The sequence below is a fragment of the Ambystoma mexicanum genome, chromosome 2p, assembly GCF_040938575.1.
Source record: "Ambystoma mexicanum isolate Mex_15411 chromosome 2p, UKY_AmexF1_1, whole genome shotgun sequence".
NCBI classification, from domain to species: Eukaryota; Metazoa; Chordata; class Amphibia; order Caudata; family Ambystomatidae; genus Ambystoma; species Ambystoma mexicanum.
Window position 1 is genome coordinate 1209856597 of NC_090923.1, and position 24443 is coordinate 1209881039.

General features: G+C 43.6%; 1 protein-coding gene across 2 annotated transcripts in view; it reads left to right on the forward strand.

Annotated features, from left to right (window-relative positions):
- LOC138567348 (mitochondrial carnitine/acylcarnitine carrier protein-like) overlaps positions 1–24443 on the forward strand; it is a 165847-nt gene that overhangs the window by 115662 nt on the left and 25742 nt on the right. For both annotated transcript variants that reach the window (XM_069645464.1, XM_069645465.1), the window contains 3 exons: positions 3138–3228; positions 9552–9669; positions 9866–9938. In XM_069645464.1, the coding sequence (XP_069501565.1) occupies positions 3138–3228; positions 9552–9669; positions 9866–9938 (282 nt within the window). The remainder of the gene's footprint in view (positions 1–3137; positions 3229–9551; positions 9670–9865; positions 9939–24443) is intronic.

Consider the following 24443-nt stretch of genomic DNA (forward strand, 5'->3'; position numbering starts at 1 on the left):
TGTAATATGGGCTGAGATCGCTGGTTTCAACCTGTGTTCCTAGCTGCCTGATTGGCTGGCTCCCTCCATCAGGGTGCCAATTCCATTCTGTACCCTTCTCCACCTTTACAGTAAAGCAAGACAGAAGCACTTTCTGCTTTGCTTTTACACCTTGCTTTACCACTATTCCCCAAGTAATATGACTCCCAGTCTTTGAGGGCTTTAAATGTCCATGGAAATTCTTTCCTGGCTTGACTGCCCTTTTATTGCTCTTGTCAAGATGGTTGTTCTCCTGTGTAAGCAGCCTCTTCCAATCAGGCTGGGCGGCTCTTACGTTGTAGGTCAAGGTTTCAAGCCTGTGCAAGGTACCACCAGACCACTCTGAGCCTGGATATGGCAAGACTCAGCCCCTTAGGTGACATTTGCAGACTCAGGGACACTCTCTGGCCGCAATGGAGTGGTAGGCGCCCTGCCAGGCAGGTACCCCTTGGATTTGGGCGCTTTTTCATTCTCGTAACCACTTTGGCTGTGTCCTCTCTCCACCAATATTGTACTTCCTCCTGGACTCCCCACAACTATCAGGCCCTCTTACCTTCCCTCTAAGCTTCCAGCGCTTGCTTGAATCTTTTTCCTTTCTTATGGCATCCATCCATCTCTATGTATGACTGCTCTCCTCTGTACCCTTCACTACACTTATTTCCCTTACTCTCTAAAACCTCTTCTCTAACCTCCTCTGGACTTATTCTCTCTGTTTGCCTCACCTCCTCCTCCTTCTCCTGCGATGGCAGGTCTTTTCCAAGCACCTCCAATCTAACTATCCTTCTCCTCGCTCTCTCCCCTACTTCCACTCCAACAATCCTCTCTCATCTCCTATGGTCTTACAGTTCTTCCTCGCTCTCCCTTCCTCTCCAACAATCCTCTCTCATCTCCTAGGGTCTTGCAGTTCCTCCTCCCTCTCCCTTCCACTCCAGCAATCCTCTCTCATGTCCTATGGTCTTACAGTTCCTCCTTGTTCTCCCTTTCACTCCAACAATCCTCTCTCGTCTCCTCTGGTCTTACAGTTCCTCCTCGTTCTCCCTTTCACTCCAACAATCCTCTCTCGTCTCCTCTGGTCTTACAGTTCTTCCTCGCTCTCCCTTTCACTCCAACAATCCTCTCTTATCTCCTCTGGTCTTACAGTTCCTCCTCATTCTCCCTTTCACTCCAACAATCCTCTCTCGTCTCCTCTGGTCTTACAGTTCCTCCTCGCTCTCCCTTCCTCTCCAACAATACTCTCTCATCTCCTACGGTCTTAAAGTTCCTCCTCGCTCTCCCTCCCACTCCAGCAATCCTCTCTTATCTCCTATGGTCTTACAGTTCCTGCTCGTTCTTCCTTTCACTCCAACAATCCTCTCTCGTCTCCTCTGGTCTTACAGTTCCTCCTCGCTCTCCCTTCCACTCCAACAATCCTCTCTCATCTCCTATGGTCTTGAAGTTCCTGCTCGCTCTCCCTTTCACTCCAGCAATCCTCTCTCATCTCCTAGGGTCTTACAGTGCCTCCTCGCTCTCCCTTCCACTCCAACAATCCTCTCGTCTCCTACGGTCTTACAGTTCCTCCTCACTCTCCCTTCCACTCCAGCAATCCTCTCTCGTCTCCTCTGGTCTTACAGTTCCTCCTCGCTCTCCCTTCCTCTCCAACAATCCTCTCTCATCTCCTCCGGTCTTACAGTTCCTCCTCGCTCTCCCTTCCTCTCCAACAATCCTCTCTCATCTCCTATGGTCTTGAAGTTCCTGCTCAGTCTCCCTTTCACTCTAGCAATCCTCTCTCATATCCTATGGTCTTATAGTTCCTATTCGCTCACCCTTCCACTCCAACATTTCTCCTTCCGCCTCCTTTGGTCTTATTTGCTCCATTCGCTCTCCCTCCTCCTTCTGCACTGTGCACCCCAGATCTTTCCGACCTTTTCTTAATTTTCTCTCTGCCCCTTCTCGCTCTCTCCTCCAGTCCTACTCTTCTCCTCCGTGATCTGCGCTAATTCTCCCTTGCCACTTCAAAACACCTCCCTCTTCTCTCCAACTCTTCCTAAAGCACCCTTCTCCAGAACAACGTAATGGGGCTTTGTGTACATCCCCCTCACTGGCTTTGCAACATTAATTGTGTCAATGTAAAGGGACCTAATATGTAACTTTTTTAAGAAAGGGAATGCGGTTCTCAACAATCCTCACGTTGTGATACATTTCACCATGAATCAATTCAAATTAGAAATGGATAGACCACCTAAACATATGAAACCTGAAAGAGCATTGTCCAAGTGAAAAAGATACACAAATGACAACACAAAAACATGTTCGTGAATGCCTAAATACAGACAACCTAGAAAAACGTTTATGTCTTGCAGGAAAAGTGGGTTAATACTCATAAGTATGTTAGTCCTATCTTTGGTTTTCTAGAACTAAAGCCTTGCAATAGAATACTTGTTGTCAAGTGGCTGGACACGTTTCCGAAATAATGATGTAGATCTATATTTTGTTTTTGTTTCAGGACAATATAGGAGTTGTCTGTTCAATTTGTCACCACATTGCAAGCATAACATTTCCAAGTAGCAGTTCTCTCATATTGATTTGTGTGGATCTTTTAATGAGACATTCCACCTAAACCCCTTTTTGCCTCTGAAGAAAGCCACACACCGAAATGGAGAATGAAACATGTGGGGCATTGCCTTACGCATTGTTTCAAATGGATTCAAACATATTTTTGGGGAGATTTATTTGTACATCAGTTAGCACAAAATATAGGAGATATTGTTCCTTTGCATCTTCACATTGCAATACTGACTGTTTATGCAACAGACCTATAAGGTGTCTGTGAACTGTATTCATGCAGTCACAAACATGTTTCTGTGTTGCCATTTTTGTATCTTTGGTACAAAGCCTTCTGCTGTCCATGATAGGGAGTTGTCGGCTTCGGCCAAGCTCCCTACATCCCCCAGCAGGTGATGCCCAAGGAGAGGGGCTGCTTGTCATTCACCTCGTAGCTCCACTGGTGACTCGTTGTGCCCTGGACGCTGCCCTCGAGTAATGATGTAATCTGTGATGTGTGGAGTCGAGGAGGTTCTGTGTGGGCTTGTTACTGTTATCCAATAAAGAAAACCTCTCTGTTTTATGTGTCTATGATTCAGGCCACCACAGGTGTTCATGGCTGGCATGCTGGCTGGACTACTCTCAACTGCCATTTTGGCTCCGGTGGAGAGGATCAAGTGTCTGCTTCAGGTGAGAGCCGCAGTCTTCTTGCAGGAGCCTGGACATTATGATGAGGTGGGCTGTGGTTGCAATTCAGGCCACCTGAGAATACAATGCCATGGCTGCATGCCCAGGTGTTGCCCAGAGCGCCCCCACGCACACACCTTTCTTCACATCTCAATTTTCACATGCAAACGTCATCTGCACTTTGCAAAAATGCAATCTTTAGCGCCGGTCAGGCACTCTTAATTTCCGTGATTGCTCCTGCTATGCAGAATTTCAGGCCCATTATAGAATAGGCGGGCACGGAATGGAAGGGGCACTGTGGAAGTAGAGGGGCAATTATTAAAAAGGCTACTTCAGAATCAAATACTGAGTTGTGTCATTTACTCTCTGGCTGTGTTGCTCAGTTTCTGGGAGCCTGCCGTGGTCACTAAGGATTTTTTTCCGGTATGTGGAGATTCGCCCACTGCAATTCCAGAGATTAAACGGCACCAAGGACAGGGAGATTTCAAACGGCCAGATATAACATTTAATAATAAAAGTGAAATGTCACATATAAGTACAAGTGCCTTGATAACCTCGGGTCTGGGCGCTATATCAAATGAAATAAATACTATTCAAATAAATGAATAAGTTGCTATACAAAACCCCAACAGTGATATAATATTGCAATAGTAAAATTTAAATAAATAAATAAGGTGCTATGCAAAACCTCAACAGTGATCTGATATTGCAATAGTCAAAGATACAACTTACAATGGATCACGCCGTAGGTGGTGATGTGCGTTCTTTCCTCTCCAGGTATTCTGGAGGGTGGCTCTTTTGGGGAATTGACCCCTGTAAGTCTTTCCAACCATTATGTTGCTGGTAGTAAAGTGTTAATGTAGCCTGCTCCCACTATAGGCACGGGTGCTTCTCTGAATGAAAAGGAGGGAGACTTTAATTTTCTCTTTGACTCTAACGGGGCCAGATCACCCATGAGTGCCTTCCCCTTTTTACAGAGGGCTGCGAATTCCTGTCTTTCGAATCTGATGCTGGCCATTTTCTAGGGAAAAAACAAATGTTTTAGATTATAATTCTGTCAAACAGGTTATAATAACAGTGGTGCAGAGATGAGTTTCCCGGTCCTTATTTCACATCTCCTGGCATCTGGCGCACATGGGAAGAAGGTCGAGTGTGTGTCCAGGATTCTCATCGCTCCCTCTCTATTTCATATGTGATTCAACACTTCTTTAGGTATCCTCAAGACAAAACGCAAAACAAAAATGTTACCCCGACATGTGACTCTGTAGCAAATGCCAACAGAATTTTAACCACTTGAGTGCCCCTAAAACATAAAAGTGCACCCTCTCCAAATCCGCAAACAGCTACTTCTGGGTGACATTTTGGAAAACCCCGAAACTGGCAGGTTACAGAACTTAGCCTTTTATTACTCGTTCCTTGAACTGACCCTCCCAGGCATCTTGATCCATCCTTTTGTTCTAGCCCTCAGTTCATTGAGAGGCCCATGTGATCCTAATTAAGGAATTGCAATCAAATGTTTCGTCTGTGAAGTAATATGTGAAACATAATTCATACACTGAAGCAGTGTGTGGACAGGTTCCTCCTACAAACATAAAACACTCCATAGCTATGCAACAAAAAGCCTATTTCACAAAACTCTACGTGTACACAGTAGGCCTAGTCGGGCCTCATCAGTGAGCCGCACTGAGAAGGCCCAACAAGGCCGAAATACGTGTCTGGGGTTGCTGATGGTTCATAAAGGTGACTAGCGCCCTAAAATGGCAATGCCACGAGGTTTTCGCTTGTTCTCTGGCTATATTGTAGTTTGGTCGTCTTCCTGCCCTGCCAGGAAATCCCTTATACGGTCACGCGCTTAATGCTGCCTTTGTGTGCGTGTGGCCAAGGAAAGGGATGGGACTGTCTGGTATCATTCCCCATCCATGGTGCCAGTGATTCAAGGTGTGGGGCATGAGTGAAACCAATAGTTGTCCCTGATTGGACAACTACTGGTTGATTGAATGGTGCAGATCCTTACCACTGGTGGGCTTGGACTTGCTTCCTGGCTGGATTTTGGATAAGAAGAGGACTCCTGCAGCCATTTCTGCAGATCAGCATTGGAGCCAAGAATCCCACATAGACGATCAGCCCACTGAAGATCCAAAGAAGACTCCAGAGCAGGCCAGGCATCCCTTCTTGCATCTGGCCTGGTGAAGCCCTGTTGAACTAGCAGCCATCCTGAGCCTTTGGAAATGTCCCTGGACTAACCAGGGGACTGACCAGCTCTCTTGTGGGCTACCTCACCAGAACTGTCACTGTTCAGCGTTTGCACCTGGTACTTTACTGGTCACCAGCTTGTGGTAATAGTCACCTTCCCTCTGAATTTTAGCATCCCAGCATCAAGGTATCCTGTCCTGGGAAGCCTAGTCAACCGCGACTGGAAGGACATTTGCCGTCATCCGTGTATGGTGGCCTTCACTGGAACTCGCCTATCCTGTGAAGTTTCCTGAAGAGCCCTGCACTGGTGAATCTTGTATTTCTTCATCGCTAGGGGTTACATCTTGCATCTCGACCTGACTGGAAGAATCCTTGCACCCGCATCTCCTGGAAACCTCTCACCAGAACCAACAGCCGGAAATTCAACCTCCAGTGACTCCCATTTGGCCCATCAAGTCATCTGGAGTCAGGGGGTAACATTGGCAACCAGTCCCTTTATATAATAACATTCCATTCCACTGCCTTTTGGTCATTGTACCTGGGTAGTATCATCTGAAAGATAAGAACACAGTTACCTACCTCAGTAACCTTGATGAATATCCTCATTGAACAATCACCAACACAAGTAAATTAGAACTTGCCTCCAAAAACGAGTTCCTCTGCCTTTTGGGCATGAGGCTCTACTCTTCTTAGGGACTGGGCGGCTGAAGTTAGGGAAATTCCCTTGTGACCTGCTTCCATCTGTACTGCATTCATTTACTCACCTCCTGTGTTGATTAAGTTGTTTGAAAGAATTTTAAGAGCCTGTGGTGAATGTATATATGTTTGTTATTTAGTTTTGTGCGATAGTATCACCTGCAAGTTTCATTTTTTAGTGTGTGTAAAGAGCTACAATAAATATAGTATTTTTATACATTATGTCCAAATTGAAGTATTGTGTACTCCACTGCATTGTGGACCACTGACCCCGCTCACACCCTCCTGAGAATAGCCTTGACTCTTCTCCATGTTTACCTTGATTGGGTTTTGTCTAACCTCTCAGAGTTCCCTGTTCACTGTAACTAGGGGGGCCTCCCAAAATCTGTCCACCAGGCCAGATCCTAGAAATCCTTCTTAACACATTGCCCTGAGAACAGAGCACTGGTGCATCTTCCTCATAACCAGCCTCATAGACAGCCACCTTTACTCCCTCGAAACAGCCAACTACTCCCAATAAAACGAATAGGGAGTGAAAATACATCTAGCAAAAAATAGGAAACAATTGACATATAGGTACCTACCTCCTTCCTCCAGCAACAAAGTTACAACTATATTTTCAGATCAGTCGTACCAACCGAGAATTGGCACACGAGGAGCTCTAATAATATCACTGCCTAAACTGATAAGGAACTTTAAGGGAAAGCATCCTCAGAAGCAGGAATTGCTAGGTGGAAAAGGCTGGATTCCAAAAGGATATCTGTTCGAGGCCTAAACTGTATTCACACTTGCCTAAAAAGCATCCAGCTTGGCAATGTGAATTACGTTTTTACTCCTTGGAAAACTCATTTGACTCCAAACTTCAGAAAAGGTGGTGTAAAGTTTATTGGAGCACTGCTTGCAACCCTGCCATAGGAAGTGAAATTAATTGGCAGAGAATCTTGCCCTTAGTTTTGCCCACCTGTCCTTAGCCCAGCGCAAAAAAGTGTGAACAAGTATGAGCCTAACTGAGGTTCTGTAGTAGATCCCAGGAAACAATTATCCCATAGGTTTGCCTTATATGTTTGTTTGTTTGTTGTTTTGTAATGCGCGCCAAACCCAAGGGTATCAGTGCGCAAAAGAGCAGGAAGAAACATAAATATGTTCAGCTTGTAGTTACACAGGTTCCAGAGGATATGTACAGGGATTTACAAGAGTAATACAATATATATAATGTGCTGGGTAGATACGTACAAAATATGGTACAAATATTGTACAGGTGTATACTTACAAAATGTTCAAGGTTGGAATCCAATCTATAATGAGCAATACAATATCTATGTGCACTTGGATCAAATGGGTAATGTCATGAATCATAGAGGCAGAAGGGCAGACAATGAATTATTGGTCTTTATCTCTAAGCCATTTAATGGTGTTATGTCTCAAGTTCAGAAAGGTTTGATCAGCCCTCAAGGAAGGGGGGTGGGGGTTCCATAGTTGTGCTGCTTTGACCAGGAAACTACTTCCACCAGCTTTTGTCAATTTAAAGCTAGGTACGGCTAGACAATTTGCATTCATAGTCCTAGTGGGACGGTTAGAGGTTTTTCTATTTTTCTATGTTAATAGCAGCAATCCTCTTAGGTAGAAAAGATAAAATACCTTCTGCACTAATGGTCTGTCTTGTGCAATTCACTGTTAACAAGTAAGCAAGATGGAGGCTCTAAACATAGAACACATGATTACATTGAAAAGCCTTCATCAGTTAGGCATAGAATATAAACAAAATGTGCAGTTTCCATCACTGTTAATAGAAGTTACTATGCCTCAATGCAAATGTCACATTTTCTTCGGTGCTGCCGAACTACCTGACTTATTTTTTGAAAGTGGCTTGTTTGTCCTTCATTCCCAAGGAATATGTTCCAGTGCCTCAGACCATATCAACAATACTTTGCATATAAGAAATGTATAAAGCCTCACATTGGTATTATAGGCTGTTTATGACACTGCCATCAATATTTATACATCCAACTATTTTGCAGTGTAAACGAGATTGTTTACAACTTCTGGTCCCCATTAATTTTGATAGGTAGGATTATATAAGTGTTAAGTGAAACTATTCATTTTTAGGTGAGAGTTACCACAGCATTCATTAAAGTCTATATTATGTCATGTTAACCATTTTTTTATACTATCCATTAGCACCATGGGAAGCACTGTCAACCAATGAGAATGCAAGGAACGCGGGCTACATTCACTAAGGAAAGCCAGCGTTCTTAGCATTTTCATTGGTGACACCCCCCCCCCCTTCCATTTAGCAACCATGTAGTTTCCTACACGGGTGCTAATGGTATCCTTGTTTCAAAAAGGAAAAGAAATTAAACTTACCTTTGTGGTGCGGCTTGTCCCTGGCAGTGCTGTTCTTCGGGAAGTCTGTTGTCCGTGTGGATAATGTCACAGTCATCAACATGGAAAATGGACTTCCCTGATAGCACTGCCGGTGCCGAGCGGCGCCACAAAGGTAAGCTTCTTCCTTTTAAAAACAAAGAAAAAAAAACACGGTTAGCCTCCGTGTAGGGAAACTACAGGGGTGCTAATGGTGATATTAACTGAGGCGGCGGGCCGACCCTGTTGGTAAACGCCGCCCTCGTTAAGAAACCCTGGCTTTACTCTGCCCCTTAACTTGGGCAGCAAGCTGTTACCGACAGTTGGCCCACCGCCTCAGTTAATATCACCTCAATCATGTCCAAAATAACTCTTGGAAAGTATGCCAACTGCCTAAAACATTTCAGATTTCTGAATTATGTATGAGTAGTGCTAGCGATATTTCCATAACCATCCTTTGCCGGCCAAACAAATAATACTGCAATGCTGCTCTCCCCTTGCAGGTAATATTAGCACTGCTAAAGTAGTAGAAGCTGAGCATGAAATGTGCATACCCAATATTCTTAATGGGCAAATGAATAGGTTTGTATGGCCACCCTCGCGTAGTGGGGGTAAGCAAATTGCAGTTAACCTCTGTGGCATGTGCCTTATGATTGATTGATGTGGTAATGGTCTGTGTGCTCTGCTAATATCCTTCCAAGTGGCATCCAGAAGGAAGTTGGGCATGCACAGAGCAAAGAAGCAACATAAAGTACCAAGCTAAGTGCCCAGATATACAGTTCAAGTGCAGAATTGGGCACTGGAGCACCTAAGATTGTTCCTTCTCTAATATGCTGTCTAAAAAGGTCACTTGGGCACCATAAAGCATAGATAGCCCATGTGTTGTGGATATACAGGACCTAGCTGAGAATGCATGCAGTGCTATTATTGAGTATTAATGAGAAATGGTGTTAATGATAATATTTACAGAGCAGTTGAGCAAAGCGAAATCCTGATCCTTCCACACTCTCCCAGAATGACCAACTATATATCATAACATTTCAGCGGCCGGTCAATATTGTTCCATTGTGTCCTAGGTGCAGGTCCATAGCCCTGTCTTGAAGTACACCGGATCGCTGGACTGTGCCCAGCAGCTGTACACAGAGCATGGCATACGTGGGGTTTACAAGGGCACGCTACTCACGCTGATGCGAGGTAGGAGAAAGTGTGGAAATGCATATTGGCCCTGCTTGTGAACTTGGGTCACACAATTTGGGGGGAAGGGGATTTTATGCGACTGTAAAGAGTCAAAAGCCTCATATATGAAGCATTCATACCAGTCAAACAAATTCCGACAAAACTGGAAGCCGAGCAGTGAGGCGAAATAACCATTCTTCCTCTTTTATGTTAGATGTTCCTGCTACGGGGATGTATTTCATGACGTACGAGTGGCTAAAGAATGTCTTGACCCCAGAAGGGAAGAGGTTAGTATTTCTAAATGGCTTTGTTATGTTCCTGTTATATGCCCAGGAACCGAGTGAGAGCAAATCACTGTTAACCTTGAATAGTTGAATAACATATGTTGAATCAGAGCGGTCCTAAACCACAGGATTTCCATACTATAGTGATTCCAGGACTGAAGTCGAGGGTAGACGCGGGGGGATGGAGTCCACTCACTTGTTTTAGAGGGTAGACCCAGTCCCCCCAAGCTAAAATGAGAAACATTGAATGTCCTCTTTGAATTAATGCATTAAAGCCAACCGGTAGGATAGAACCACAATCATCAGGTCTGTAGTCGCCTTATTAAAGCATATTAAAGCATTTGTGTCGTGTTATCAGGGGAATGATTCTTTAAGAGAGGAATGGGGCAGGAGAATCGGATTGGATATCACAGAGGGCTTATGGCAAAACATGTGTGTGAATGTGAAGTTGTGCTCGCTGGGATTCACGGAAAGATTGAGACAGATTAAAATTCTTAATCAAATTTATTGGACGCCTGAGAGAATGTGTAACAGAGGGTTGTTGGAGAGTGCAGATTGTTGGAGATGTTCATGTGAGATTGTTACGATGGAACATCTGCTATGGGATTGTAGGCTGGTGAGACTGTTTTGGGGTGAGATTGGACGTGTGTGTGATGAAGTGATTGTTGGTCTCCCGGTCTTGGATTTTAGTGTGATCATATTGGGGAGTGATGAGTCTTTGGATGATCTCACTCAAAGTGAGAAGAAGTGGTTGTTCAGAGGGGCGATGACTGGTAAAAGAATTATATTGAGAAACTGGAAGAATGCTTTGACATTGAATGTGGAGACGTGGTTGTCTGAGATGCATGAATTGGCAAATATGGAGAGAGTGATGTATAGGAGACTTGGTAAATTGGCTTTGTTTGAGAAAATATGGGCTACATTTTTGCAGTTGTTTTAAATTGACATTATAGTTGTTTGGTGGGGGGTAATTGAGAGATGTATTTGAGATGTTGGGGATTTAAGGTATTGTATATCTCGCTGTGTACATAGTACTGTGTAAAATGTGCTTTTCTTGTGTTTTTTTTTCATGTGTTATTTGATATACGCTGATTGTATTGGGATTTGTTATGGATGTTGTGTAAATAAAGTTTAAAAAAAAAAAAAAGGTCTGTAGGCCGGACACTTCACCACTGCATTATATAACCTGATGAAAAATAACAAACAGCTAAAGGTGAAATGTCCCTTTTCGGTACTGCAAATCCCAGGGAAACCATTTGTATTGGTTGTTAAGAGTTTAAAACATGCACACCTTTTAACGTTTTCAAAAACACTATCAGAAGAAAATATCCTCTCTTGGTTTTGTGTGTGTTGATTTTATGAAAGGCAAATGCCATTCGTCCTGTGCAGTTTAATTTTTCCCCCCAATTTAATTTTTAGGACTTGACCCCTGAGTGAATCCACCAATAAACAGCCATTTCCGATGGGGTAGGGTGGCAGTAAAGAGAAAGCCAAGCCACCCTGTGCACTTTCACACACTGCAAAGACATCAGCCATCAACAGATATATTTATTCATGAACACATGGAGACTGCCATTACTTTTTCTGTCTAAATTATGAACGGCAGCCTTTTTATACATCTTTGATGAAAAGACTCTGTGTTATTCTAGCCCGTGGGCGGGCTAGTGTGACTTACATGCATGCCCTCTGAGGGAACACCAAAAGAAGAAAGGTGCAGACACCAGGGAAATGTAGGTTTTATTAAATGTATTGTGTGTGCATGTTTTGGAAGAATCTGTCCAGCCCAGCATGGGGACATAAACTTCAAGCATTGCGCTAGCAAGGTGACTTGCGGGGGAAGGTGCAGTTCGGGCAGAAGTCGCTGTGCATCTTTGTTCCCTCGTTCTACCTACAACGCTGACTGATTTGCCGACACCTGTTACCAGTAGAATTTCCATGTAAGATTCCAGCATCGCGCTTGGCGCGTGCGTGCTAGGAGAAGCTGCGAGGAAGGTGCAGTTTGGGCAGGAGTCGCTGTGCATCTTTATTCCCTCACGCTATCTACAGCGCTGACTCAATTGCCGACATCTGTTACGAGTGGAATTTGCAGATAAGCTTCCAGCATCGCGCTTTGCGCGTGCGCGCTACGAGAAGCTGTGAGGAAGGTGCAGTTCAGGCAGGAGTCACTGTGCATCTTTGTTACCTCGTTCGAGCTACAACGCTGACTGAATTGCGAACACCGCCTGTTACCAGTGGAATTTCCATGTAAGCTTCCAGCATCGTGCTCGGTGCGCACAGAGGTGAAGCGCACGATGAGAAGGTGCGAGGAAGATTCAGTTTGGGCAGGAGTCGCTGTGTATCTTAATTCCCTCGCTCTACCTACAACGCTGACTGAATTGCCGACACCAATTACCAGTAGAATTTGCAGATAAGCTTCCAGCATCGCGCTTGGCGCGTGCGTGCTAGGAGAAGCTGCGAGGAAGGTGCAGTTCGGGCAGGAGTCGCTGTGCATCTTTTTTTTTATTTTTTATTTATTTGTTTAGTTGAATTAACAACTTTTCAAATATTTATCTTAATTTTCTCAATGACATATTACAAATCAGATTGGTACAGAATGACAATATGGGTCGATAACTCTAAAACACATGTAAACTAAAAACCCAGACACCCCTAGCCACCGACAACATAATCACAGTTTAAAGAATCACCACATGGAGGTAGAACCATTTGTAAATATATCACTATGGCTATCTGAACCGCTGAGCGTGGGTTTGCAAATAACAATTGCCATATTTGGTCACTCTCCATGTAATCATGTATGGTGATCACTCTATCAAAACATTTCGCTTGAGGCATTGTTAATGCTTTACACTCCACTATTAAGTGCTGTAAAGTTTCATTTTGTTTTACATTAAGGCGGTATCGACAATAATTTTGCACAGGTCAAAGCATTTCTCCTTTGCACAGAACATCTTGCGTATTCCATAGGTTTAATCTAAACCTTAAATATTTTGCATGGATACTAGGAGATGGACATTTCACCAAGTAGTCAGCCATGACTCCAAATCTCTTGGTGCCAAACAAAAAAATATTAAAATCATTTTATTGCGTACACTTAGTTGCACTGTTTGCCCAATCTATTTGATAGATCTTAGTTTTTGCCCGATCGGGATTAGTCATCAACAACTCAATTGTGACATCCGCATTGGCTAAACTGTTTAACACATGGTTGAACCCAGGTAAGAGGAAATCTGTTTCTAGAGCTGAGTAGATGGAAAGCTATTACCTTTAAAATGCTATCACTTTCCAATCCCAGCAAACATATACGAAGCAATGCACACTGTTTCCATTTGACCTGCGAGTACATAGATGACCAAATTCATGGCATATGACGGATATCGAGACACAGTTGGGTAGATGCAATACTTGTTTCCAATATTTTGACTCCAGCAAGTCCCAAAATGCTCATTTTTGTGGGTGAATTACCTTCCACGCCATACAACAAGTTGGGCAAAACCTTCATCTTGTAGAACATGACCATTTTTTTCAATGAAAATTTCCCAAATCTGTTAATTAGTACTTTTGTTTGTGATGTTAAATTCTGAAGTTTGTTTTTAAATACCACAGTGTCTTGCTGCATGTTTTTTTTCGTTGTGGATTAACACCTCTAGATATTTATATTGGGGAACAGTAAGTAATTTGCAGTCTTGCAGATGCCATGTATAGTTGCATTTCTTAAAACTGCGTGCATTCTTACAGATTACAATTTGAGTTTTCATTGTATTAATATCTAAGTTATTCGAATGCACATAGGAGCCCAGTCGAAGCAGCATTTGTTGAAGCCCCTGCGGGGTTTGTGATCGAATGACCAGATCATCCGCATATAAAAGATAAGGAATTTTCTGGTCTCCTAATCTGGGGGGGATCACCATTGCAGTTTGTAAATTCAGCACTCATATCTAATTTAAAGACATTAAACAAAAATTAACAACCCTGTTTCAAGCCTATTTGTGTAAGAATTGTGGGAGATAATTTACCATCCAAAGAGATTCGGACTCGCATAGATGTATTCATGTGGGCAATTATGTTGTTTTAACTTACTATATAGCAGGATCCTATCAACAGAATCGAATGCGGCTCTGAAGTCTATAAAGCCCAGATTTAACGGCTGTTTTCTATCAGCATGCTGTGATTGGATCATCATCAGGAAAAGGATATTCAGAATAGTACCCAAGCCTTTTACAAAACCTGATTGTAAGGGATCAATTAGTTTTTTACTTCTGACCCATGTTTGCAACTCTTTGAGAATTAACCGGCAGAAAATCATGCCAGGTACATCTAGAAGTGATATGGGCCTATAGCTCCCCGGAGATTGTCTATCACCTTTTTTGTAAATAGGGACTGTGATGGCCTGCGTCCATGTGCTGGGTAATGTATGCATCAAATTTACCACTGAAAAGATCTTATATAATATGGTAGACCAGATTTCAGGATGCATTTTCAGGACGTGATTAGATAGGCCATCCGGCCCAATGAGTTGCTGGATGTTCTAAGATGTAAAATATCAGATTGTTCAAACGCTAAATGGAAGGCAATCGGTAACTTTAGTTGCTCAAGGGTCTTACTGTCCTTAACCGGTGCATATAGCTGCGTAAAATTGGATACCCAAGCATACGTGTTCACTGCAGTCGACTGCATGACTATTTGGGACGCTACTGCTGAGTGGTCTATTGCAGCCCAGATTTTGGAGATGTTTTTGTTCGCTAACATTTTGATCAAATTTGCACCGTCTTGTCAGTACAACAATGCTCGATGCCCCTTCATCCAGTTTCTGTAGCAAGCTCTGATCGCTTTTGCTGAATCATTTCTAGTAGTGCCAGGACCCCATGTATCAGATGCCTCAATTCTGAACGGTACTGAGCTTTTCTTTCTCTGACTGCCATGTCATGTGTGTGTAAATGGCACAATGGTGGCTTTGTTTTTGCCTTCTCCTGTTGAAATGCCTGTATAAGATCACAATATACCATCCCACATTTTAAATTGAGTCTACTTGCTTGATTCACCATGGCTTAGCAATCGATTGAAATGCACCAGATCATTCTCCGTCCATCATAGACGATTACCACCAGTATTCACCACAAAACAGCCTTGTTCAGGTTTGGAATAGTCAACCTCATTAACCACCCAAGCCCCCCCATTCGGCGGTGAGCATGTTTTTGATCACTCAATTCAGATTTGATCACACAACAGTTCTTCATAGAGAACCATACTACAGAATTCACATAAATGTAATCAATTATCAATTTGTTCTCCCCCTTTTGCCAAGTCTCTACTAGTGGAATATCTGCAGCAAAGGAGCCATTGAGCATGTGCAGACCCCTGGCATGTACCAAGGAATTCCATCTGAAATGTCTCTTTGTGCCGATAATCTATTTTCGCCATACAATTTAGATTTAGGTCTACCGCTAACACAAGAGATCTGACTTTTTGATCTTCAGCTACAAAGTCTAAAATGATCTGATCTGATCTTGCATTTATAACGCGCTTATACACGAGAATTTCAAGGTGTGACGAGGCAAGGGAGGGAAAACAGAGGGAAGACAGAGACAACGATCTTACTTGGAAAGGTGTCAATCAGATCGCACAAGTGCATGGGAAGGGGGAAAGTGCAGTACATGGGATACATAGAATAAATACCAATACAAATATTCAGCCAGCTGGTGGCAAGTGCAGACATCATGTGTTAAGTGCTGGTAGGGGGACTGTAGGGATACAGAAAACAGTCCCCAAGTGTGGGGATTGCCAGAGAGGCAGTGCAGGTGTGCAACTGGCGGGGGAGGTGACCTGGGCCCTATCAGAGGGTGGCCTGGTGACCAGTGCAGTTTCAGATTCAGCAGGGGAGAGGAGGAGAGAAAGTAGAAGCAAAGAGGAAGATTTTGAGGTGCTTCCGGAACCAGAGAATGTTCTCCTCATTCAGGGAGGCTGTTCCAGTGGGAGGCCCAAGCCGAAGAAAGATCTTCCACCAACTCGTTGCTTGGAGAAGCGACAGACCCTGGGGGAGTTGGAGGTAGATGAGCCAAGGGCTCGAGAGGGCAGATATTTAGGAAGAGAGAGTTGAAGGTATTGAGGCCCTAGAAGGCCTCGTGGACAACGCAGAGGGTTTTGAACGTAATCCTCGCAGCCACTGGGAGCCAGTGCAGAGATTTCAGTCCTGGAGAGATACGATCCCTGGGCTTGAGGCCAAGGACAAGTCTCACAGTCAAATCTCCAAAAAACACATCAGATATTGCAATTGGGTTCCAGTATACATTTAGGATTGCGTACTCTTCTTTCGAGGACAGCACTTTGACCAACAACATATACTTATTTGGCGCTGCCCAAAATTTGGATGACAAACCCTTCCCCAATTTCACCACTGTCAACAGTCCTGAAGTCGGCCTACCTAATACAGGTTTAAAGGCAGGATTGAGATGGATTTCATGGTTATCTCGTATAGGGGGAATGGTGAGCCAAATCTCTTGCAAGAGGATTATATCCTATTGACTTATCTTGCTTTGATCGTTATTAATGAGATGTTTAAATCCTCTTGTATTCCAATTTAGGAGAGATAAGTGGCCCAGACCCGCCTACACATTTAGTTAATTCTGGTTGGGGTTACACTGGCAATTGAATGGCGTCTTACTCAGACTTTTGTTGCTATCTTGGTTCGTGTGTTATTCTGTTTTTTGTGGACCTCTTGATCGCTGTTCAGAGGTATAAGAGGCCCTGTTCTGGGTTCGACATTGAGTACAAATCCCAATTTATAAAGATCTTCTTTCGCCTGCCAAATTAAATTCTGGATTACCTGTGATTTCATCCAGAGCATGACAAAGTTCCAATGCCCATTAGTAGTGAATTCCACTAATTCTAAATCAGAGGAGACAATATCCTCCAACTGATGAACCTCAGAGAAGATGGCCATGACCGCTCTTCGGTTTAAGTCATATTGAGCTAGCGGGGGCATTCTACACGCCAAAAATCAGGGAGTGAGCAGCTGGGGGTTTCCTATGTGGTATAACTGCTTTCTTTAATCGAGGATCTTGTATTTTAGTGCTCAGTTCCACTTGAGTTTTTTGTGAATTTTGGCCTTGTAAATTGCCCAACGCGGTCTCAATTAGACACATAATGGCTCCAGACATATCAGTCGGTTCACCGGGATTAGTGTACTCCTGACTTTTTTGCGCTTGCTGAATACCAGTGGGTACAGGTAGGGGGATCACCAGGGATCTTTTGAGTGTGTCTTCTAAACAGTGTGATGCTTGGGTACGATCATGCACTGCTATTTGTGTTATCGAGTTACTTTGAGCAGTTGCTAACTCCTGTTTGTCCTTTTTATGTATTGGATCAGATTGAAGCTGAGGCATGGTTAAGTCTGACTTTGGAGTGTTATTTGCAGGGAGAGTTAGAGATGGCGGTGTAAATCTCGCCATATAAGTGTCTACTGCTTTGCGGATTTCAGCTCTCTGTGAATTCAGTGTGGAATCATTTTGCACAATTGCATGTTTAGATTGAATGGGTACCTTTCCAGGTGCAGTAAATTCCTTGCTTAGGGGATTGTAATCTATAGAATTTTAGTGACTTATTTCATCCATTAAATCATCCAAAGGTGGATAACTCATAGCCTGTGCCGGAATAAAATTAACAATTCCATTTGTTCTAGCCTGTGATTGAAGCAGATATTTTTGCTTAATAGCTTGAGAGGCCATCGTCACATTACTCTTTGGTAACAAAATGGCTTTAAAGAATTGTTTAGAGGATACCTTTCCTGTGCTTTTGGGAGCTTGATAGTTTTTAGATAGTTTGGTTCGGTTCACCTTCTTGACCTATTTCTTCTGCACCCCTGACGTGAAAAAAATGTTATGGTTCTTATTGCCACTATTTTCAACTGCTACTAGGTCAGGCATTATAGTTTGTGTGTTATGTATAATCTCAATGTCTGGCTCAACATCATAATTAATGTTTTCTATGCATGGTAGTGCATATGAGGTCTCTTTGTGAGCCACAACTTGAGAGGTACCTTTAGAGACCTGCACACTAGGTGTCTTGACATCTGTTTGACATGCATCAGTTTGACAAGCAGCAGATGATGTAGGGACCTTAAGAATTGGATTTACATTTTTTATCGCCGTCATTAATTCCACATGAGGGGGATTGGCAATTTGCCAGCAGAGGATTTCCTGCAGGATTTCACCTTGTGAGTGTAATTTTTGATCGCATGTTTGGAAGCTATTGCTCAATGACTGAATTGCAAGATTCATTGACTGCAATGTCACTCCTAGCAATTTATCAGAGTAATGAATAATCATTGACGGGTTAGTACTATGATTATTAGTTTGAATTTTAACCGGTGTAAGGGTTACAGTAGAGGATACAGATTCTACAGTACTGTGGCTGACGTCAGAAAACATCACAGGCGAGCCTACAAGATTTTCTGGAAGTAAGTTGTTTGAAAAGACTGAGTCATTGGGCCTCATTACGACCCTGGCGGAGTGGGTTTACGCCAGCGTTATTCGCGGCGGACCCGTCCGCCCTACTACGAGTTTCCGTAGCGCCATGGAGCGTTTTCCGCCTGGTTTTTCCGGGCGGAGAAATCCATGGCGCTACGGGACCTTGTTGTTAATTACGCCACCGTATTTTACGGTGGCGTAATTAACGCCTTCCCCACTCCCATTATACCCTATGGGGCAAAAATGGGAATGGGGAAGGGTAAAATGGGGAATGGGGATTTACCGCCCCGCCAAGGTCGGAATGGGGCGGTAAATCCGCCAACCCCCATGGCGCTATCGGCAGCTTTCCGCCGTGCTCCATGGTGCATTTTGCACCGCGATTTCCGCCAGGGTCGTAATGAGGCCCATTATCTTCCAAATCAATGACTGCCACATCTAAGAGGCTATTACACGTAGGCATTATTGCATTTGATGTTAGCCTCATAGAGGGTAGATTCTTCAACATCACTGTGTCTGATATAAACACGTCTTTTGGAGGCAGTGTGATACAACCTCCCGCCACTTGACTGGCTACAGGTGCCGTGTGAGGAAGAGTCTCACTCATATTTACGGGGTCAAGGTTCTCAATTGCAATATTTGCACCGGATGGCCTTTCTTCTGTTTCACTTACGTTTTTTGCTCTATAAGCAGAGAGCGACCGTTGCAAAACTTCTGAATGTCGACATTCGCTAACATGCCATCGGAGTTGATGCAGCGTCTGGCCGTGGAGCTTGCATGCGTAGTGAGACGCTGCCGAGCAGCGGAGGGTTCTCTTACCCTCTGTAACGGGCTTTTGTTCGGCATCCCTGTCTTTAACGTCTGCAAAATCATTATGCACGTCACACAGAATGCAGGCTCCTACAGCTAATTTCAATGGAGAAGTATCCGGACGCCTCTATGCCTCACCGCCACAATGACTCCGCGAAGAGGAGAAGAGGCAGAGAAGCACACCCCGAGGTACTTCTCTCAGGTGCGCGCGCCGTCTTCATTTTATGTCGTCACGCCCTTGTGGGCGGAGTTTAACTTGCAGTAAGGGTATAATCACTGCAAAAGAGCACATAATGGATTAGTAAATCCTAATCAAAAGTCCATTAATGGTTCCTTAGTCTCCTAACATGCCGATGTAATTATTATACCATTGCACAACGGGGCGCCAAATAGATCCACATCCAACGGGTCCAGCAAGTCCGGCAAAGAGGCACTTCCGAGGTGCTTCTCGCAGGTGCGCGCCCTGTGCATCTTTGTTCCTCGTTCTAACTACGATGCTAACTGAATTGCCGACACCAGTTAACAGTGGAATTTGCAGATAAGATTTCAGCATCACACATGCGAGGTGAAGCTGCGAGGAAGATTCAGTTCGGATGCCGAGAATCTGGGGCTTCGAGGCTGTGGCCATTAAGGTACCAATGAAAGTAAACTGAATTATATTAATACCGTTGATGAACCAACGGCCCTGCGTTTCTGACTTTTGAAAAGCTTCAGGTGCACTCTGCCCTTTGTTGATTGCCCATTTGTTGGACTGCTTTTGTGTTGCTAAAGAAGGAAGACCCAACGTGCAAGGTTTTAAACATGCGGGGCAAAGAGGTCACCACTTAAGGAAAAACAAACCCTATACTAATACTGCTAAGTCCTCAAAAGCTTAGACCACTTCACAAACTCTGTTAAATATATCACGCATAGTCCTGGGACAGAGGCGTTGCTAGGGGGTGGCTAAGGGGGCTATAGCCCCCGATCTTTTGGTTGTAGCCCCGGATAGAATCTCAGGAGCTACTACCAAAAGGCTAGCTAGCCCCCAGTCCCGACAGTTCAAACATCAGCTTAGCCCCGGCAACACCCCTGTCCTGGGAGAAGGACCCTCATAACGGTCAATCAATAATAATCAGCGTGGCAAAATCACTTCCTTTTTTGCACCGGATCAGATGCGTATTGTCTTACACCCTCCTCCATTGGTACAAGTAGAAGTGCCGCTGACAACGGAAGTGGGGATTGTGGGGAATAAGTCAAATTCTTTGCCCATTGACAACAATTGCCTCCTCGATCTATGCTGCAGAATGCGGTAGCTACTAGGGAGGATGGCGTCTTACTTGGGAGTGACGTTCAAACTCACTTGGATGTTAATATCATTGTGTATTCCACTACTCAAGTAAACCAACGCTTGTCTACAACACCTGTCCCGTATCCTCCTTCAGCGCTGTCCGAGAGCACTAATTCATTGTGTAGTGAGTCAGATGACTTGGGCTCAAGTGTAGAAACTCTCTAGTTTGCAGTGAAGATCCTGCTACAATTATGTGGACGTATAAATTAAGTGCCGCACATCCATAGTGACCAGATGGTCAGTGTGGAAAAAGTAATGGGGGATCTTGATGCTCGTACAACAGCAGAAGTTCCCATGGCACCTCAGACCATCCCGCCCGTAACTGTCTCCCTTTTAGAGGTGCAGGCCACAGAGCTAGTGGACATAGAGGCCTCAGCCAGGGTGATGATGGAGGGGATGCTCAAAATAGCTCCATCCTGTATCTTACTAGTAAACAGCAGAGGCTGGCTAAAAGAAAACGGATGAGGGAGGCAAAGGCAAAGAAGTTTGTGCTGTTGACTCAAGTAGACCCTGTAAATTCTACTTGTATCTCAGAGCCAACTAAGATCGCTAGAAAAAGAAAACAAATGAAAAACCAGCGTGAATTACTCTCTTGGAAACCCAAGGGAACATTGACCAGCTGGTTGGTCAAGTAAATTGCTCCAGTGGTCCGTGCTAGAAACCCTGTGGAGGCCGATGATGAGACCATACAATCCTTAGATGAGACACAGAATGCCAACATTGCCAAGACCAACTCCTCATCTGGCCTTCCCATGGCTCTGGGGGTAGTGCCAAGAAGCGGCATAACTGAGGGGGCGAAGTGTCACCTGCAAATCGTCCAAAATGTCCCAATGGTTAAATCGTTCAGACTTAGTTAAGCTAATTCACCAACTTCTACCTGAGGGTGTTGACTTCTGATGATTTTGAATTTGTTGAGCCATTGATGATGGGTGGGGAATACATTGTCTCACGTATACATTGCCATATGATTGATACTGTTCTACTTATGCAATCCCAGGCAACCGCCTTAAAGAAACTCGGGTTTGAATTAGATGCTAAACATAAGTGTACCCCCACACCTTGTTGCAATTGTACCAAGAGATCTTCAAGTCCACACCATACTAGAAAATCATTTCAAACATCTATTTTGCCAGAAGAAAGTGACAGCACCGAGGATGAGAGTGACTGTTGAGCTTTTTGCCTGTGAGACCTACTGCAAAGGCGTGATCTCTTAGAATGATGTCCTGGAACACGAGTGGCCATCGTAACTTCTTGGGCAACCTTGGCTCTATAAAAGAGCTCCTGGAAAATTACATTTTTTTTATTACAAGAAACATGGCTGATGGCACCATTCTATGCCAATGGTTACACAATGTTCCAGGTTTTGGAACATAAGGGGCCATTAGGTAGGCCACATGGAGGTATGTTGAATCCGAGAATGGAAATATATTAGCAATTGATATTGTAATTTCTGTAAAACCCTTTAACAAAGTTCCTGTGACAAACATATGACCCATTGGGGGGTATCCACACAAAAGCTATTATGGATCACCTATCCACTCTATTAATCCAATGGCATGAAGTAAATGTCAGTCACCTGGTTCTGTTGGGTGGTGACCTTAATGTGAGATGTGTGGACAGAAGCACTGCAACAGCCTACTCTCATATTGCTGCAAGATCTAAAACACTTTGTAAGATCTCAAACACTCAGGGTTGTCGTTGGTTGGCTTTTGCCAAGGACTGGGAGCAAACACTCTTAAATGGTAAAAATTCGGGGGATATTCCTGGTGAATAACGTAAGAATTCTGACTTTGAGCTCCTTTGAATGGAGTGACCGTGCTAGGGTATATTGAACTCTCTTTCTACTATTGTAGCCAAAGTGTCCCCAAAATTGGAGAGTTGTGTCAGTACCTTGCCTTGGAGTTAGACGAAATACGCAACCAATATGAAGGGGGTTTAAGAATTAGTTCATCTTCCACAAAATCCATGCCCAGTTCTCGATGTGCAGCATAATTAAACATTGAACGTGGAAGACCAAATAGTCTTTTCAGAAAATCGTTCTCTACTGTTTGGAGCAGATTAGCATTTGAGAAGCCCTACAAAGTGGCACCACATTTTGAAATGGCTTTGGTTTTAGCCGCATAAACATTTAAAACTATATAACGGATTGGGCGTTACACAATTTCATAAATCGTGTGATCCTGCTTAAAGATTGCTTCATTCTGGAGGCCTGCTTAACAAGATGTGTTTTGGCCCCTACGCCTCTAGAAAAATGAATACACAAATATTATTTTTTTCAGGGACATTAGGATATTGCAGACTTCCCTGTGTTTACCTGTAGATCCATTGAGTTCATAAATGCAGAATATTTGCTAATCAGAAGTTTTAAAGCTCTTGAGATTCATGCAAGAAACACAGTGGCGACATGCATAAGCCAGCACTGGCAATGATATATGCCCTACCCTTGGAACATCAGCTTGCATCCCAGCAACGAATCCTTAAGACTTTGATGTAAAGACAAAATAGCAAAGGGGCCAAAACACACTCTTGTTGGACACCTGACTCGATCGTAAAGTAGGGAGTGCAAGAGCCGTTCTTCCCACTCCTAACAGGTGCGCTGTGCCTTTGTGAATGGCCATTAAGATGACCACTATATCACTTCGGCACTTCATTGACCCGAGCACCTGCCATAGTTTAGAGCTATTAAGGTTTAGGGCCTGTTCACAGGTTCCCAGATCTACCTGGAACCCCAACTGAATCTTGGGAAGAATATTGTTTTTAGCCTCCCATTGGTCCAGTTTCTTAAATAGACATCGACGAAAAGTTTTAAAATTTGTATCCAATAGTGAGATGGGTCTATAGTCCTTAGGACACCTCTATTCCACTATTTGAAAGTTGGAATGATGACTGCTTTTTTTCAAAGAGTGTGGGATTTGAACCATGTTTAATAAGGCGCTATAAATAATGGTCACTAAAGGTGCCAAGACTTCAATAACATCTTGAAAAAGATCAACAGGGATTTTGTCCAAGCCTGCTGACTAGTTATAGGCGTGTGATTGGATGGATATTACATTAATTCAAGAAAACTTTAATGGAAATTGGGCATCCTAATGGTAGTTTCAGTAGATGGCTTTAAATGGAACAATGTGGGATCTTGGCTTGTACCCACATGTTTGTACAGATTTGAAAAGTACTCTACCGAATCATTGCCTTGAACACTTCCATACCTGTAGTCATGTGGGTATAAAGTGGTCTATTGGACACAATATCCCAGAATTTTTTAAAGTTATACTTTGAACAGACTGCTTCAAGTTCTAACCAGACAATATTGCCCAGCTCGGATTTACGATTTGCTAGTACACTTTTAAAGTTAACTCAGGCAGCAGATATTTGTGACTTTGATCCCACTGGGTTCTTCAAACACTGTAACAATTCAATTTTAGCAAGACTACAGTGATTATGAAGCCATCCCCTTGCTTTGCACTTGTTTCGCTGGGAAAAACGGAATTGAAAGACTTCTGTAATCTTTGGTAAATGAAGATCAAAGGTGGCAAAATTAACTTTGGTTCTACATCTTCATTCAATAGAGTTGAAAAATAAATAGAGCTCAAATAAATGGAGTCTTTAGGTTCGACTGGCAGATAATTCTGCACCCATCAAATGAGGGAGATCACTACCCATCTTTAAATTGGTTATCCATTTTATCGAAAACATTATGGGGTGATGTTCGCTAACTAGTTCCATAACTACCAAGAACTGATGGATGAATGACCAATGTGCAGTCGAAATACAAAAATAGTCAATTGCAGAATTTCCATGGTTGCCCCTGAAAGTAAAACGCACTGGTCGATCATCAGGTGCCCGACCATTGATAGAGCGGAGCCCCACTCCAATAAAGAGTACAACATCAATCGCAAGTACAGGGATCGA